This window comes from Panthera leo, chromosome C1 (assembly GCF_018350215.1).
Source record: "Panthera leo isolate Ple1 chromosome C1, P.leo_Ple1_pat1.1, whole genome shotgun sequence".
In the NCBI taxonomy this organism is placed as follows: domain Eukaryota; kingdom Metazoa; phylum Chordata; class Mammalia; order Carnivora; family Felidae; genus Panthera; species Panthera leo.
The window spans coordinates 184,733,644-184,746,983 of NC_056686.1; the positions used below are offsets into that span (position 1 = coordinate 184,733,644).

The following is a 13,340-nucleotide window of genomic DNA, read 5'->3' on the forward strand; positions in this document are numbered from 1 at the left end:
AGTGAAAGAAAAGAGTACAGTGTTTTCAAGTATGGTTGAGTTCACCCATAATTGCCAGTCATGGAAGAACAGGTCAGTTTATCCCAGTTCTCCTATTTGGCCTTATCCTTCCTCATCAGTACCTCTGTTTTTGCATTAGTAGATATAATCCTGTTGCATTTATTAAACCTGTAGCAATATGCATTTATGAACAACCTGGTAACTCCCTTTTGCAGTTAAAATGTGCTAAAGTCACTGGAAATCAATCTTAATATTTTAAGTACTTTCCCAATGCACAACCCCTTGTTTTTTAAGTTTCCTTAGAATATGGTGCCAGTTTCCTAAAATTCTCAAACTAAATTCTATGTCCTAAAACTATGTTAACATATGCTCGTAAAATCAGCCACTGTTTTTATGCTATGGCAATGAGGGCATTGCTGATGGTGGAGAGAATTATATTAGAACCCAGCATCTAAATTGACTAATCTCAACCAAATCCAGGGCTGTTTTATAAGACAATCTCCATAGCAACTAGAGAATCAGGGTAGAAAATTCTTGAAGTGGAAAGTTGTGCCTGATTTGCCAGATCAGCCCATGTTTTGACAATCTGTAATAAGGTAATCAAAGGGTCTCAAGACTATCACACAAGTGTTGACATCGTGTGAATCTGCCATGGCACATGTCCCCCAAGTCATAAAAATACTCGAAAAAACATCTAACAAGGCTGATAATTCTAATCAAATTCATTAATGTTTTATATATATTTATAGATAAATCAAAAAAATCAAAATCAATCATGTAAGATCTATTTCTTTATTCATATAACTTACTTAGCTAGCACATTATCTTTCCAGTCTTCTAAATAATGTCGGTTTATCTGGCATTGTACAAACATTATTTCATCTGATTAATGACATAAAACAAAAAGCAAGCTTCCATATCATTTATAAAATTCAAAGCTATGGTCCAGGCTATTTTTTAATGTTTATTTATTTTTGCGAGACAGAGACAGAGCATGAGTGAGGGAGGGGTAGAGAGAGAGGGAGACACAGAATCTGAAGCAGGCTCCAGGCTCTGAGCTGTCAGCACAGAGCCTGATGCGGGACTCGAGCTCACGAGCTATGAGATCATGACCTGAGCTGAAGTCAGACGTTTAACTGACTGAGCCACCCAGGTGCCCCATGATGGTCCAGACTTTTAAAGTTGAATATCATGAGCCTACATGTTAGGTAAGCCCATTGCCACCAACAAATCACTGGGAGAACTTGCCTGAGCACCTTCTGTCCTGACCCCTCCCCCACATTTTCACTCAGTCCTTCTCATGAAGGTTTTTGTGTGAATGGGAAACAAGGTCATGTTTCAGAAACCCTGGCTCCCACATGTAAAAACACTGAATAAGGAAGAAATGAAAAACATACAGGAAGCACTATGACCCACAGCAACCCTTCAGAGAAAATGCTTATGAAATATGTATAAAAGCCCAGAGATTGAGACTAAATATCTTCACTATCGAGTTGGACATAAGACAAAAAAATATATGTTCCCATAAACTTACCACTGATTCCAAATTAGGTGAATTAAGTGTTCTTGAATGATACAAACTAGTTAAAAATCATTGAAAAGAATTACAGAAGTAGGGACTTCCAAGTAAAGAGGAGAGTGTAGGCCCTTATCTTATGTTTACTTTCACTTCCTCCAAAGAACCCCAGGAAAAAGATGGGAAAGGGATACTTTTTAAAAGCAATGACTCACTCGGACAAATGGAAGAGAAATGGAAGTGGAGGCAACAGCACTGGAACTTGGAAAACAACTACATGAGTGACAAGGGACTTAAGAGCCCCAAGGCAACAAGAGGGACAGCAGAAAAGCAACCTGACTTATACCACAGGCACCTGGTCATGATCAGAAATGGCAGCCTTACGTTTGAAAGGAAGCTAACAGCAAAGCTCAAAACAGGAAGACTGGTGGGAAGTCTGTTTAAGCAGCAGTTAGAGCAACACCCCCTCCACACAGACAGGCAAGTGCCCTGCCTCCACCCTGGCAGAAGACACAAGAGGTAAAACCTAAGGCATCTGGGCTGGGGAACACTGGGCACAGCTGAGGGCAAGGATGATTAAGGAAAAGAAGGGAGCTTAGAGAATAGTCACAAACTAAATGCTGACTCTACCAGCCCTCTTCTACAACTCATTTCTTAAAACATACACAGCTGTGTCTACCCTGTGGGCTGACGATTGGAAGATACTTCTCTGGGAAACTTCAACAGCTCAAGAGGAAAAGACCAAAAAAACCAAAATACTAATTGAGGGGTTCTCCAAAGAAACAACCCAGCCAGATGAGTCTACAGCTGACAAACCCCACCTACTGAGAATACTGAGAATATCCAGGTTAGGGGCAGGGGTTGGAAAGCAGACACAATGCAGGAAGAAGAAAATATCAAAAAGTATCCACCGATACTGTATTCAAGAGATATGACCAGATGTTACTTAAAATAATAAAATAAAATAAACATTCAAAGAGTAAATAAAAGCATCTGGAAACTAATACAGAAGAAATGAAAAACTTACTGAAGGCTTTGCATATAAGGTAGGGGAGGGAAATTTTCCAGAAAGTATTATAAAAATATAAAGTGATGGGCAAAAGAAAGAAAATAAATGTAGAGAACCAACACAAGAGTTCCAATATCCAAATAATGTGTCTTCCAGAAAAAAACTCGAAGAATGGAAGAAATCATCAATGGAATAATTCAGGAGAACTGTCTGGCACTGAGGAATAAGAGTTTCATGGATTCGGGGTGGCTGGGTGGTTCAGTGGGTTAAGTGTCTGATTTTGGCTCAAGTCATGATCTCACAGCTCATGAGTTCAAGCCCCGTGTCAGGCTCTGTGCTGACAACTCAGAGCCTGGAGCCTGCTTCAGATTCTGTGTCTCCCTTTCTCTCTGCCCTTCCCCCACTCATGCATGTTCTCTCTCTTTCTCTCAAAAATAAATGAACATTAATTTTTTTTTTTTTTTTTTTTTTTAAGTTTCAGGAGTCCTTGCATGGCTCAGTCAGTTAAGTGTCTGATTTCAGCTCAGGTCTTGAACTCACAGCTCATGAGTTCGAGCCCCTTGTCAGGCTCTGTGCTAAAAGCTCAGAGTCTAGAGCCTGTTTCAGATTCTGTGTCTCCCTCTCTTTCTCTGCCCCTCCCCTGCTCACACTCTGTTTCTCTCTCTCTTAAAAAGAAACATTCAAAAAAAAATTTAATAAATAAATAAGTAAATAAAAAGTTTCAAGGATTCAAAGGGCCTAGCACATATCTAGCATAATAAATGAAAAGAGTGTCATACAAAGGTGCATCACAGAAATTTCAGAACACAAGGAATAAAGTGAAGATCTTACAAGCTTCCAGAGAGAAATGACAGATCACATACAAAGATCAGGAATCATAATGGCTTTAGAAGTCTCAATAGCAACATAAAAATAAGAATTCAATAATGCAATATCTTCAAAATAAAGGAATTATTATTTCTAACCTAGAATTCTACACCTAGTCAAACTACCAGTGTGAAGGTGAAATGAATGGAATTTTCAGACATGCAAAGTCTCAAAAATATACTGCTCCCACCTTTTTTAAAGAAAGCCAGTAAAAGATATGTGCGACTAAAACAAGGACATAAACTAAGGGGGACAAAAAAGAGAAAATAAGAGATTTAGGAACCAGTGTTTCCAACACAGAGAGAGGTGAAGGGAGCACCCAGGATGATAATAAAGGGAGATGCTGTAATGACAGTTATCCTCAACAAATTTAGGGTTTACTGCAACCGGTCCTGATTGGAACAGGTCAGAGAGGTATAGATGATGGTTCTTTAAGATAATAAAACTGATAGAACATTCAATACGTGGAATGCTCTATCTAAATGCATGGAGAGATCCCATTATTAACAGAGAGTTTGGGGTTAAACCAGTGATCAATATATAAAAAACGAAGTAAACAATCAAAAAGATAATGATCAGTTCCAAAAAAAACAACAAGTTGCATAGAAAGGGTAAAATGATAACATTCTAAGTACTTCATTATGAATAATATTTACATAGTTGTAATAATGTAACCACTAAATATTTATCCAAATTTTGATGTAACTATATCTAAAAGAGGGAGAATTGGGAAGAGTGTGTGTGTGTTGGGGGTCAGGGGTAGGGGTGGGGGTGAAAGGAAGCTAAATTCTCACCCTCTGTAGGGAGAATTCAATAGACAAGGCCTAAAACTGAAAAACCAAAAAGTACCAGTATGAGTTGGTATTTAGATATCTGGAGTTGAATCCTAAATGATAAAACAAAAGAGTGGAAAGTACTTGGCTCTGGGGAGAAGGAAATTAAAGTGATATGGAAAGGGGATTATGTAGGTACTTAGAGTTTTGGGAACAAACCCTGTAAAATATTCAACTTTCAGCTGTGTGTGTATCATTTTAACAATAACAAAGAGGAAAAAGAGGAAAGGAAGGAGGAAAGAAGAGAAACAGGGAAGGACACAATGAGGAGGTGGGGAAGGGAGGAAAGAAAAAAATTTAGAGAGACAGTGGAGATAAAAATGAAATATAACCTAATAGATCAAATGTGATTTTAATTGAAAATGAAAACCAAAGTCCAAAACATTTTTGAAAAAGTATAAGCTTAAAATAAATACAGACTAGATCTCTGTGTCTCCTAGCTCTCAATTTTATATCTAACTGCCAAATGGCAGCATGTAAAAAATGTATTCATGCTCTTTCCCCAAAATCCTCTTTCTTCCATCATTTGTAAGTGATGACACTTTCATGCCACCACTCTGTTCCCACCCCTCAACATCCCCCATTCTATTCTCTCCACTCTTGATTCTGTTATCACCACCTTTCCAAACTGGTCTGCCTGCCTCCTGGCCATCCTCTATCATGCAGGCAGAGTAATCTTTCTAAAATTCAAAGCCAATCATACCGCTTTCTTGCTTAAAACTCTTCTGTGGTTCCCACTGCTTTTAGGATAAGGTCTGAATTCCTTAACCTTGCATATAGGACTTCATGCTCTGACCTCTAATTATCTCTGAAGATAATAAAAAATTATCTCATTTTTTAACATGCCCAGGAATGCCTCTACCATCACAACTCATCTCTAAGTTCTAGCACGCCATGCTGAAGTCCTTTGCAGGTCCTCAAACCCAGGATGTTCTCATCTCTGAGCCTCTGCATTGCTGTGCTCTCTATTCTAAAAGTTCTTAAACTAAAATTATATGCAAAATTATGTGTGTCTGTCCCTATGTACATATACACAAATGCACATGCATAAAACTTGCAAATGATTTCGACATTTATAAGGCCCTGAACACCAATTTTGGGCCTCATTTTAAGAACTCATTCCTTTGGGGCACTTGGGTGGCTCAGCCAGTTAAGCATCTGACTTTGGCTCAGGTCATGATCTCATGGTTCATGAGTTCAAGCTCCATAGTAGGCTCTATGCTGACAGTTCAGAACCTGGAGCCTGCTTCTGATTCTGTGTCTCCCTCTCTCTCTCTCTGCCCCTCCCCGGCTCAAGTTCTGTCTCTCTCGCTCTCAAAAATAAATAAACATTAAAAAAAAAAAAAAAAGAACTCATTCCTTAAGTTACAAGAAAGCTTACAGGTGCTATAAAAAAGTTCTGAAATACATCATTCAGAATATTTGCATATAAAGCGTACATGAATCACACATGTAAATATTAACTATTTTTCATGTCACTGGAATGTTCTCCATTACCCTTCCTCCCAAAGAAAGTTAGTTAAATTATTATCTTAAAGTTGGTTTCTGGGGCGCCTGGGTGGCTCAGCTGGTTAAAGCATCCGCCTTCAGCTCAGGTCATGATCTTGCAGTTTGTGAGTTCAAGCCCCACGTCGGGCTCTGTGCTGACAGGTCAAAGCCTGGAGCCTGCTTCGGATTCTGTGTCTCCCTCTCTCTCTGCCCCTCACCCACTCATGTTCTGCCTCTCCTTCAAAAATAAATAAACATTAAAAAAAAAAAAAAAAGTTGGTTTCCGTGAGAAGGTGTTACCCTAGTGAAAAATGTCCCTTCACTGTTGTGAGAACAGCAAGATCCTAGAATTGAATACTTCTACCTCATAAGAATGCCTGAACATGCTATTACAACAACAACAACAAATAAAAAAAGCTTTAAAAAAATGGATGATATTAGATGAACAGCTGTGTCGAAAGGGGAATGTAAAAATAAAAACTGCATGTTGCAGCCATCAAAATAGTAACCATGTACAGTATATGACTGTTTTTAATCAGATGAAGATTGAAGCTATTACATTTCAAATCAAATGTTATAAATTACTTCAAGAACGCAGCTGAGCTCTCATTTAATTAGAAATGTCCATGTTTAAATCATGAGGTACAGTAGCTGCCAATGAAGCAAAAGGGCAAGGGAAGGGAGAAATACTGTGTCCAGACCATCCGACTGTCAACTGTCTCCTACGCGGGATGAACATCTGGGGAGGACCAGTCCTGATGTAATGGAGAACTTCATGTACTAGCTAATTTGAGATTTAATGTAATTGAACATAATTGTTTTGAAGACAATTAAAATCATTATTCAGGTCTGGACAATTCTGAACTCTTTGTTTTCGTGTGAAACGTATTTCCCCCATGCTGAATTTTAACTCTTTCTTGGATAAAAAGTACAGCAAATTTTGGGCCAAGACTTCCCTGGGAAATAATCCCTAGATTGTGAGGTCACATTAAAAGGCAGCACAAGTGGTGAGGTGCTCCTCTGGAAACAAGTCTCTTTTACTAGTGCCAGTACTTGATGTAGCTCAGTCAGAGTCCAAATCTACATCCCAAATGTTAGACAATTCAGTATGAAATACATGAGGCAACATCATACAGGGATTTCTGAGGTCATACAGAGAAGAATGCAATTATCCTAAGGCGGACTTTCCCCCAAAGGTTATGAGCCTCTGCATCTCGTAATTAACCACGGTGCAGCTAGACAGTCCAGGCAAAAGGTCTTTCTTTTCTCCCAATTTGCCTAATTCAAAAACACCTCAAGTGACATAGCTCAAATTTTCCAAATTAAACTTACCCCTGGGGCTGAAATCAAGCATGTGACAGTTCAGTTCCAAAGCAAATCTTAAAGAGAGTTGTACATAGGGAAAGAAAGAAAAAAAATCAGAGGAAAAAGGGGTAGGAGTTAACATTTAAGTGGTTTTTCAACCTCATCATTACCCCTGCTCAAGAAAATAGGACACAGATGGGCCAAACACACCATTGTTCTGCCTTGAAGAATCTAAGGAACTCATTAGAAACTACTGTTGTTTTTCCTCATGATCTATGGCAAATCTGTAAGGGACAAATGGTTGATTTGCCCCCATCCCACAGCATTTAGTGTTCCATAGTGTCATGGGGTGGAAAGTGGAGAGAGAAGTCACAAAGCCACGGTATGCACTGCAACCCATGAAAGCCTATTATTGATATAATTCTTCAAGGTCGACTCTTCCAGGGAGTGGAGGAATGACTATATTGTCACAAACTGTTCTGATTTGTTTAAAAAAAAAAAGTGGTTTCCAACCAGGAATGACACACTACCCTAAACTTTCTCTTACTTAGGCCACAGCTCCACACTTGTCCGCTTGTACACGAGATAGAGTGTAAATGGGAATGAGGTCCACTGCTCCCAGGCAAGGTGGATCCCCTCTTGAGCCTCCATATTCACAGACTTAAAAGCCTCCACGCTGGCAGCCAAAACGGAATTGCCTTAAAACATGAAACTGGAAACAGCAATCACTAAACTTTCAATCGCATCTAAACCAGCAGCTATGATTTTACTGTCTTACTAGTTGTTCTGGGTTTTTTGTTGTTGTTGTTGTTTTCAATCTGTATAGAAGACTGTTTTTATCCAAAACAAAGAAAAATAAAAGATCAACAGTTCCCTTTTGTCCTCCCAATTGTCATAAAGTTTCGTATTTCTGCCAGCTCTTTATTCCCCAAAGTAGAAGAATTATGCAATGTTCATCAGTCTTAAATAACTTTGTCAGTTTTTTAATTGGTTACTTTCAATTTTTTCAATTTTACCAAATTAATCTGATAAAATTCTATGTTTTCAGAATGTTTTATGATTATGTTAAAATATACACACATACATTTTTTGAAGCATAAGTATTTGATTTTTGCTCTTATTCAGTAGTTAGAGTTTTTCATTGAATCATTACATCGAAGTACATATTATAAACACCTATACTATTGCTACTCTGAGTTTTCATTAGTGTAATATGACCATTTTAGCCATAGAGATAAATAACAAAGAAGCAAATTTTACATCCTATGATTAACATTCAAGATAATCAGTCCTATGCTTGCTGGAAGTTATCAGTCAGCTTTTTGCTCTCCAAACAAATACACCTTTTGAAAGAAGACACTCAGTTGAAATCAGGTTTACTTGAAAATATTTGGAACCCTTTACTAAGTAGTATTAAGATAATATAGGCTTTTCTTTAAACAATTATGATTCTTCCAATTCAAGTTTTCCTATTAAATCTGAGAACATCCCTATGAGACATGGAGCTCATTTCATTTCAACCCATGAACAACTCAAGATTTCAGGCTCCCTGGGGCACCTGGATGGCTCAGTCAGTTAAGTGTCCAACTCTGGATCTTGGTCTCAAGATCATGTTTGTGGGTTCGGGCCCCACATCAGGCTCTGCACTGATGGCTCTGAGCCTGCTTGGGATTCTCTCTCTCCCTCTGTGCCCACCCCCCCCCCCGCCCCCCACTTACACATGTACTGTGTCTCTCAAAATAAATAAACTTAAAAAAAAAAATAAAAGATTTCAGGCTCCCAACCCAAAACACAACTGTTTGGCATATTTCATTATTTCATTCCATGCCAAGTTATTGGTGAAATTAAGGCTGATTTCTACACTATTACTTCACAGGTTAAAACCAGAAAAGGTTTCCTTAACCACATTTGATACAGGATCATCTTCAGTGAAAGAATATTAAACCTTGGACCCCATTGCTCATTTTACTAAAGAGAAAATTGGAAACATTTGAGATATACATGTTCAGAAGAATAATGAAATGCAGTTTTAAGATAGATTCTCGGGAGTATTAGGATTTATACAGGAAATCAGTGATTAAAGAACATTCAGGTCTACCTGAAACTTATCCTTCATCAAAAGACATATACATAAAGACACCGAAATCTTACCTAACTCATTAACAGAAGCTGCTGTTTAATGATTGATCTGTTGTAGTCTTGATCAGAAAATGAAAATATATTGAGCACTGATACTTCAGGATACCTGTGCCCTGTAAAAAAAACAACACATACATGCTAGAATTTTTTTTCTGTGATGAATCCTTAATAATTTAGATCTTCTGGTGCAATTAAATTTAGTTTAACAGAAAAATTCTGGGGGGTGCCTGTGTGGCTCAGCCAAACTTCCAACTTCAGCCCAGGTCATGGCCTCACGGTTCATGGGTTCAAGCCCTGTACTGGGCTCTGTGCTGACAGCTCAGAGCCTGGAGCCTGCTTGGGATTCTGTGTCTCCCTCTCTCTCTCTCTCTCTCTCTCTGCCCATCCCTCACTCACGCTCTCTCTCTCTCTCTCTCTCTCTCTAAAATAAATAAACATTAAAAATTGTGTTAAAAAAATAGAAAAATTCTGGTATTTGACCTTTGAAGTGACATTGGCTAATCATGAAATTCCCAGGTGGTAATGGCTACTTCTTATAGTGTTGCTATATAACTAGATTATAGTTATAACTCTATCTGGTTACTATATAACCAGACGGCTCAGCTCAGATGCTAGCCTTTGGTGTCTACACCAGATCATGCCTTGGACTTGGACTCGCTACTGAGTTTGCCAAGGTTCTCTTAACTCAGTCTAAGATGGTAGCCTCTTCTTTCAGTCGCCACATCACATTACTCTAAATTCTGCTCCTTCTCCGTCTTGTCCTCTAGGCTTTGCCAGTTTTTCCTTCGAAAACCTCCAAATCAAACTGTCTGGATAAAAATCTGACATTTGGTAAAACGAGGATAGGCCAATTAGTGTCTGAAACACAGGCTTCTGGGATGTATGCACCTGTCCATTAGAAACTGTTCTGTCTCCACCATCTCCTTTCAGAGGCCACCAACATCCTTCAGATGTTAACGACTTCCAGCTTTTGGTGGCTTATGACTCACTTGAATGTGTAACCTGGAGGAGAAAGCTGCTATACACTTGTATGGCAGCCGCACATTACCCCAAAGTTATTTTTAAAGTTTACAAGCCTGGTTCAGCCTCCTTAAAAGTCCCCCTTAAGCCTACAAAAGCAAATTCAAAGTGAAGGACAAAAGTTTTCAGGCAGTAATTAAACCGTTAGCTATGCTATTATACCTTTGTCGCCCTGTCCCCTGGCAGCCTAACAATTAATCTTTTCAGAGGAGAGGAAAAATAAGTTACACACAGGAACTACAGAGCTTATAGCAGCCCCACACCATTAATTTTAATAACACGAAAAGATAAACATATGTCACTCACTCATAGCCAAATGAGCATCTATAGAGCCCTGCCCTGGTATACATCTAAAACGTATAACTCAGGTTCCTTTACCTAAGACCTTTTAGGCTACTTAAATGTTTTCACATTGCTTAATCAGAAAAAATATGGACGATATAGTTTTATTCCACCCACTTAAAAATAAACGTCTTTAAAATATTTGTAAAACAACAGGTCATTTTCTTAACTAGTGCCACCTTCCCTCATTTTTAAAACTGTAAAAGATGAAGCCAAGAACACAATTATACAACCTCTTACTTTATGTATTTTTTCAACATCCTCTAGCTCCTGGAAGAAAAGAGATAATTTTATTTTTTCATCCTAAATCTTCTTCTGAAAAGCTTTTATTCTCAGTTTCATAGGATACAATTGAATCAAATGCTAGAAGAATGAAATCCTCTCTCCTGCAATTTCTTAAGCATGCATATAGAAAAAAAATTACTGCTGGCAGTACGAACTGTCAATGGATCTCCGCAGAAGTAAATTGTTTGGTGTTTGTAATGGAGTATAATAGCTATAATTCCACTTGAGCTGCTGCCACTAATAAGTTGATAAAAACGGGAAGTTGAGACTCAGACGTCCATCAGTATATGGCTTCCACAGATGTCTCTGCACGTTCACTTAATCACAGAGACAGGTAGCCCAATCCCATTAGAGGTACTATGTCTGACAATGAGAGACCCAAGCTGGCTCTTCCCACAAAGACAATGGGAAAGCATAGCTGCAGACTGACTCCAGAGGGACTTTCTTATCGGCAATTTATCAGGAATTTTCTTAGACATTTGCAGCTCCTGCAAAGTTGTAAGGCGGTAACTTAAATGTGCTCATCATCAGAAATGGGCTAGGGGAAAACACTTCCTTCTCATGAAAAATAGCCACCGAATCAAAAATGACTACCAGAAATTAAAATATACTGTCTCAAATGCTTCAGGATTGTGACTCTAATGCTCACCTGTTGCCAAAAATTTAAATTTAATATACTTAATGATTAGAAGTCTGAAAATACACTGTTTTGTGTGTGCATGAAAGTAAAAACAAGTGGTATCTAGAACTGTGTGTCACCACATGAACATATTAACAAGAGTAAAATAAAAAGTGGTATCTCTCACAGGAAACACTGGCCCAGGGAGTAAGGAGGCTTGAGTTCCAGTCTTCTGAATTGCTGAGTGATCTTACACACATCACTTAAAGGCAATCGCCTAAGAGTTTTTATATGGAGAAAATGGAGTAGAAATAATAACGTTGTAATGAAAGTATGGGCTTTGCTGGCAGGAGAGCTTTGAAAAGTAGCTGGTATTTGGCAAGTTTATTTTTTATTTAACCTGTCGAATAAAAAGCATAAGGTACAATTATGCTCATTCTATTAATGATCACATAAATGGCCCATGAGGGAAACATTAAACCTTTATGTAAATATATCCTCCTCAGGAGCCTGAAATCTTGAACAATGCTCATCTCAGACACTCGCTCTCCAATGTGAATCAGTGCGCTGCTGAGCGTATGCAGGCTTTTGGAAAAGAGCACATGTGCACATCTGAGTAACCGACCTATCTCAGTATCCTGGGGTCCTGCAAAAGCTGTAACAGCCCAAGAACAAGGAGGGAAGTCTAAGAAGAAAGAAGAGTGTTCTGTAGCACTGTCTGCATTATACAAAAATTACTGTATTTATCAAAACACTACATATTCGCTTCAATTGTCTGTTGTTCCTACCATTTTTTTCAAGAAGAGCTGCTTTTGCTATGTTCTCAACAATGTATTTCCTTCTGGCTTCTGAAATATTTAGTAAACAGGCAGCCAAACAGAGCCCCAGTCTGGAGGAAGACATGGTGATTTTTCTAGGAGAAAAAGTATTGTTCATTTTGGTCTCTGTGGTGTGTTCATATTTTCATGTTCATTAACCTTATAAAAATTAGTTTTTTGGAAACCAAGCAGTCATAATATGAACATTTCACTATTTCATTACTGCAGAACACCTAAAGGATAAAATCCTCAGATCCAGTCAACCAGGAAACCATGCGTAGGTGGCCACACACGTATGAACGTAGGAACATAGTTAACACTACTAGAACACACAGGGCAAGTTACTCAGCCTGAATTGTCATGGAAATGAAACTTTTTTGTTAAAGTATGTTATTCCCTTTGAAACATCATCTTCCTTAGTTTATCCTCTTTTTGAGGTCTGTCCTATTTATCAAATAAGCATGATCCTCTTGTTAAATGAGACTTAACTAGGGAACTGTAACAAAGAGAAATGAAGATTCTTATAAAAATTATTTTTCTGGCAAAAAGAAAGGTTATCTCTATGGGCCATGCCACAGGCAATATATGAACAAATAAAAGGGACTCTTTGGGTGCTTTAAGTGACAACTATTTGACTAAATTCCTCTTATACTTCAGTCTCCAAAATTCCTGTATCAGTTGAAAATCTTTTCACAGGATTCTCTTCCTGGAACTGAAATCTGATATATATCCTACGTGAACCAACAATGCCAAAAATGTGACTGATCCTTTTGGTGAAAATGCATTAATTACACAAGTTTTGGAGGTTGCTTTGATTCTTTTTAGTACCTAGAATGGCATTTTTCAACTCTCAAATATTATTGACTAAAGAAATTTAAATATCTCAAAATAGTAAGAAAAGAATTCCCCTTTTCAAGACCAGGCCATATTTAGGTCTCTTTTAAATATCGTAACTAAAAATAAATGTGGCCCTCACGAATTCATTCAACAAATTATTTGATAAGGGTTATTTTGTATCGGGTAATGTTCTCAGTGTGGGGAATACCGCAGTGAATGGTGCCCAAGCCTGAGACAAACTTTAAGCTTATGAGTTTTGGCT

At 38.2% G+C, this 13,340-nt stretch overlaps 1 protein-coding gene across 1 annotated transcript in view; it reads right to left on the reverse strand.

Annotated features, from left to right (window-relative positions):
* FTCDNL1 (formiminotransferase cyclodeaminase N-terminal like) overlaps positions 1 to 13,340 on the reverse strand; it is a 170,737-nt gene that overhangs the window by 110,134 nt on the left and 47,263 nt on the right. The window contains exons 5-6 of the mRNA XM_042949635.1: positions 12,212 to 12,336; positions 9,183 to 9,270 (exon numbers count right to left, since the gene is read on the reverse strand). Of these exons, the coding sequence (XP_042805569.1) occupies positions 9,183 to 9,270; positions 12,212 to 12,326 (203 nt within the window). The 5' untranslated portion in view covers positions 12,327 to 12,336. The remainder of the gene's footprint in view (positions 1 to 9,182; positions 9,271 to 12,211; positions 12,337 to 13,340) is intronic.